The sequence below is a fragment of the Sinocyclocheilus anshuiensis genome, unplaced genomic scaffold (genome assembly GCF_001515605.1).
Source record: "Sinocyclocheilus anshuiensis isolate Anshui unplaced genomic scaffold, SAMN03320099.WGS_v1.1 scaffold457, whole genome shotgun sequence".
Lineage (NCBI taxonomy): Eukaryota > Metazoa > Chordata > Actinopteri > Cypriniformes > Cyprinidae > Sinocyclocheilus > Sinocyclocheilus anshuiensis.
The window spans coordinates 3,886,901-3,890,462 of record NW_015537939.1 but is presented as its reverse complement, the minus strand read 5'-3'; the positions used below and the strand labels follow the sequence as shown (position 1 = coordinate 3,890,462).

Genomic DNA, 3,562 nt, shown 5'->3' with positions numbered 1-3,562 from the left:
ACACACACTACCCAAAACATTAATTTAAATATAGGCTCAGTTTTATTAGCAGAATCTTGACTGTGAGACTGCGGTGGACTGTGTCGTGTGAATTTATTCTTCCCTCGCTGTGTTCTTGTTGGAATTAGGGTTGGGGGCAGGGTCCATTGTAGACATTTTCTTTGAAAAAGTAATGTGAATTCCAGGTTCCCCCTCGTTTCCCTAAGCACCTGATGTCACATTTGCATGCGTGATTTGACATGAACTATCAGCTCAGTCAGAACATCAGACCAGTTTCACCCACTGTTCCTCTCGTTGAATTTCCCCATTGACTCCCATTATTCAATGCAAATACACTACAGATGCATTGTTTGTAATTGCCATTCCACACTTGAGACCTGGATGGCAAGATATGTAACGATATTAGCATGCTGTTTGTTTTTTTGCATTTCATTTAACTGAATCTTTGTCCCAGTAAAACTTATTAATATTGCTCTCAAAATGTATTTAAAGTGGAAATGTGTTGTGTAAAAATAGAAAAGATTGCACTTACATGATCAGAATGCTAACAGACAATTACATGCACTATTTACTTCTATATATATCTTCAGAGAAGACTCAAAAGATTTGAGTAAAGATTTGTTACTCTCCACTGAAATATTCCCTGGATATGATCATCATAGAGTTAAATTCTCAGAGGCAGCTTGGCTGTGCAGTCAGATGAAAGAACGTTAAGCCTATGGGACGCAAAAGCAAACAGAGCTCGCTAAAAGTGCTTAACGCAGATTCCACCCGCACACAACGTCCAAATGACTCAGCCCTGGTGTCATGGCAACGGGACACAATGGAACCCACCCCCCAAAGTTTTCAGTTTTTTTCAGACAGCGGCCTGAGAGCGAGGCAGATTCGGACTGGATGGATGGAAGGAGGGAAAATAGATGAGTAACCTCCCCCATATACTCCCGTCTGTACCATGCACCAGTTATATTCACTCCAGACAGGAGGAGGGATGCAAGTAACACTCCAGTGCACATCTATGGGAGGGCCAGATAACCGAAAATGACCACAACACTACACTAATGCTTAAAAAGAGTGCCAGGAATTTGTGTCAGCATAAAACAGATAAAGCATAAAACAAAAGTAAACCAGAAGACGATATGATACACTCTTAAAAATAAATGTTCCAAAGGGTGTTTCGCCATACACTCTTAAAAATTATGGTTCTTTATTGCCATCTTTGGTTCCAAGAAGAAACTTTAACATCCATGAAACATTTCTATTCCACAAATGGTTCTTTAATATGGAAAAGGGTTTTTAGATTATTGAAATATTCTTAACTCTAAGAAAATGTGGTTCTTTTGTGAACTGTGAACTGAAAGGATCTTTGAGGAACCAGAAAATGGTTCTTCTATGGCATCGCTGTGAAAACCCCCTTTGGGAACCTTTATTTTTAAGAGTGTAGAACTATCTTGGTTCCTCAAACCACCTTTCAGTGAAGAGTTCCAAAAAAAACAAAGAAGAAATTTTTTATTCTAAGTGTGAAGAACATTTCATTAATCTAAAGAACGTTTTTGTGGAATGGAAAGGTTCCATGGATCTTCATGGAACGATAGATACCAATAAACTTTATTTTTAAGAAATAAAAATATTATATCTTGTAAACAATAAAATGAGCACTCAGGAATTAACAAAGTGTTTTTCTTTCAAATCTAAAAAGTTTTTTTAAATAAATTTTTTATGAATTAGTCACCTCCAGAACACTAGAGTGTTGGGTGGTTGCTAGGGAGTTCTGAGTGGTTGCTAGGTGGCTGCTTACTGGTACAAGTCAAAAGAGCCCATCACTCCTTTTATATTACATTCTGGTCTCTAGATATAGCATTATTATAGAACAATTATTAATAACATTTTTGTTTTTATAGTGTGGATAAAAGCACATGCATTTGCCTTGATTTACCTTATTGCAAAAATTAGACAAAAAAGAGGCAATAGAGCCACACACAACATCCAACCTGCTGCTCTTGACTCTAGCATATACTCGGCCTGTCTCAGAATAAAACACATCTTTTCCTCTGATTTCTGTAGGTATTGAGAAAGAGAGAAAACTCACCCCATTTGAACATAATCATGGTCAGTAAAACTGTCCCGGGGCATTTCAGATGCACTTTCCCGATCTCCATGGTGATGTGAAACAATCCAAACAAACCAAACTAGAAGTCCTTTAAGCTTAATGTCTCTTTGAGTCCTTGATAGTGGAGCAACCTTCAAATTAAACCCTCTTGGGGAACATGAAACATCTGAGTTCCTGCATGATCTCGAAGTCTGCTCTGTTGAAATTCTCCTCAGTCTCTTAATTCCTATAAACGTCAGGTCGTGTAGTTCATATAAAGTTCCTCTGTCCAGCATCGGAGCGGTCAGGCTGAGAGCAGTGGCTCATTGTACATGCAGTAATGAGACTAACTCTCTCATCCAATCCCACTGCGGTTTACCACACTAATCACCCTGAGAGGGGAGGGTCGGGAAACCAGAAGTGGACTTCAGCACCAGGGTTCCTTGGTGTGTGTGTGTGTGTGTGTGGGGGGGGGGGATATATAGGGGATATACTGTATAGACAATATCATTTACTAACATAAAAAGTATAAAAGTCAATGATATAAAAGCAAATGTGTTTGTATTTGTGGGAAAACTCAAAACCAACAAAATATAATCACGTTTATATATTTTTTTGTGTGGTTATAAAGCTATCATATCTTTTGCCTTTTTTCACATCATATTCAAATTTATGGTTCTTAAAATAAATAAAACAAAAAAACAAAGTTGTTCTACTTAAAACTTTTACATTTAATTCAAAGTTTTATTTGCTGTTTCTTTGTAATTAATTTCAGTTTCTGAATGTATAATTAAGTTAGCTGATTCATGTATGGGATTTTTATTCCTACATTTATTTTGTAAACTACAAATAAAATATGATTATATTTAAAATGCATTTCACACCTATAATTTGACTTTTTTTTGTTATTAATATTATCACAATTAATAATTTATTCATAACTGCATTTGTTATTTTCTAAATCTTTTAGGAACGTCTTTCTAGAGGCAATATAAACAGGTGGACATCAGACAATGAAGGGTCAGGTAAGATTAACCACCGTAATCTAATGTTGGTAATTCAGAATTTGTTTTGTTAGAAAACACTAAACCCAGCAGGATATTTTCTTTCACATATTAAGACAATCAAAAAACCTTTCCTAAGTGATTCCCTGCTGATTTTTTCCAACAGTGTATAATGAGCTGGTGAGATCTTTTATCCTGCTGAGTTCAGCAATCACACACTCCATTGGCATTAGTCATTCAAGGCTGCATTTCTTTATACTTACCAAACCAACAATGACCTGTTTTTATGAACTATGCAACTTGTTGATCCGACACCAGCCTCTGAATCATCTAAAAATATTCCAGAGAATATTTGGATTGAACTTCTCCTTATTGATTGTTTAAAGAGTTTGACTCAAAGCCAATTAATGAAAAACAAAACACACACACACACACACACACACACACACACACACACACACACACACACACA

General features: G+C 36.4%; 1 protein-coding gene across 2 annotated transcripts in view; it reads right to left on the bottom strand.

Annotated features, from left to right (window-relative positions):
* The window catches only part of LOC107662310 (protein crumbs homolog 2-like), a 17,992-nt gene extending 15,569 nt beyond the window's left edge, over window positions 1-2,423 (bottom strand). For both annotated transcript variants that reach the window (XM_016452299.1, XM_016452305.1), the window contains exon 1: window positions 2,087-2,423. In XM_016452299.1, the coding sequence (XP_016307785.1) occupies window positions 2,087-2,156 (70 nt within the window). In that variant the 5' untranslated portion in view covers window positions 2,157-2,423. The remainder of the gene's footprint in view (window positions 1-2,086) is intronic.
* Between the last annotated feature and the right edge of the window lie 1,139 nt (window positions 2,424-3,562).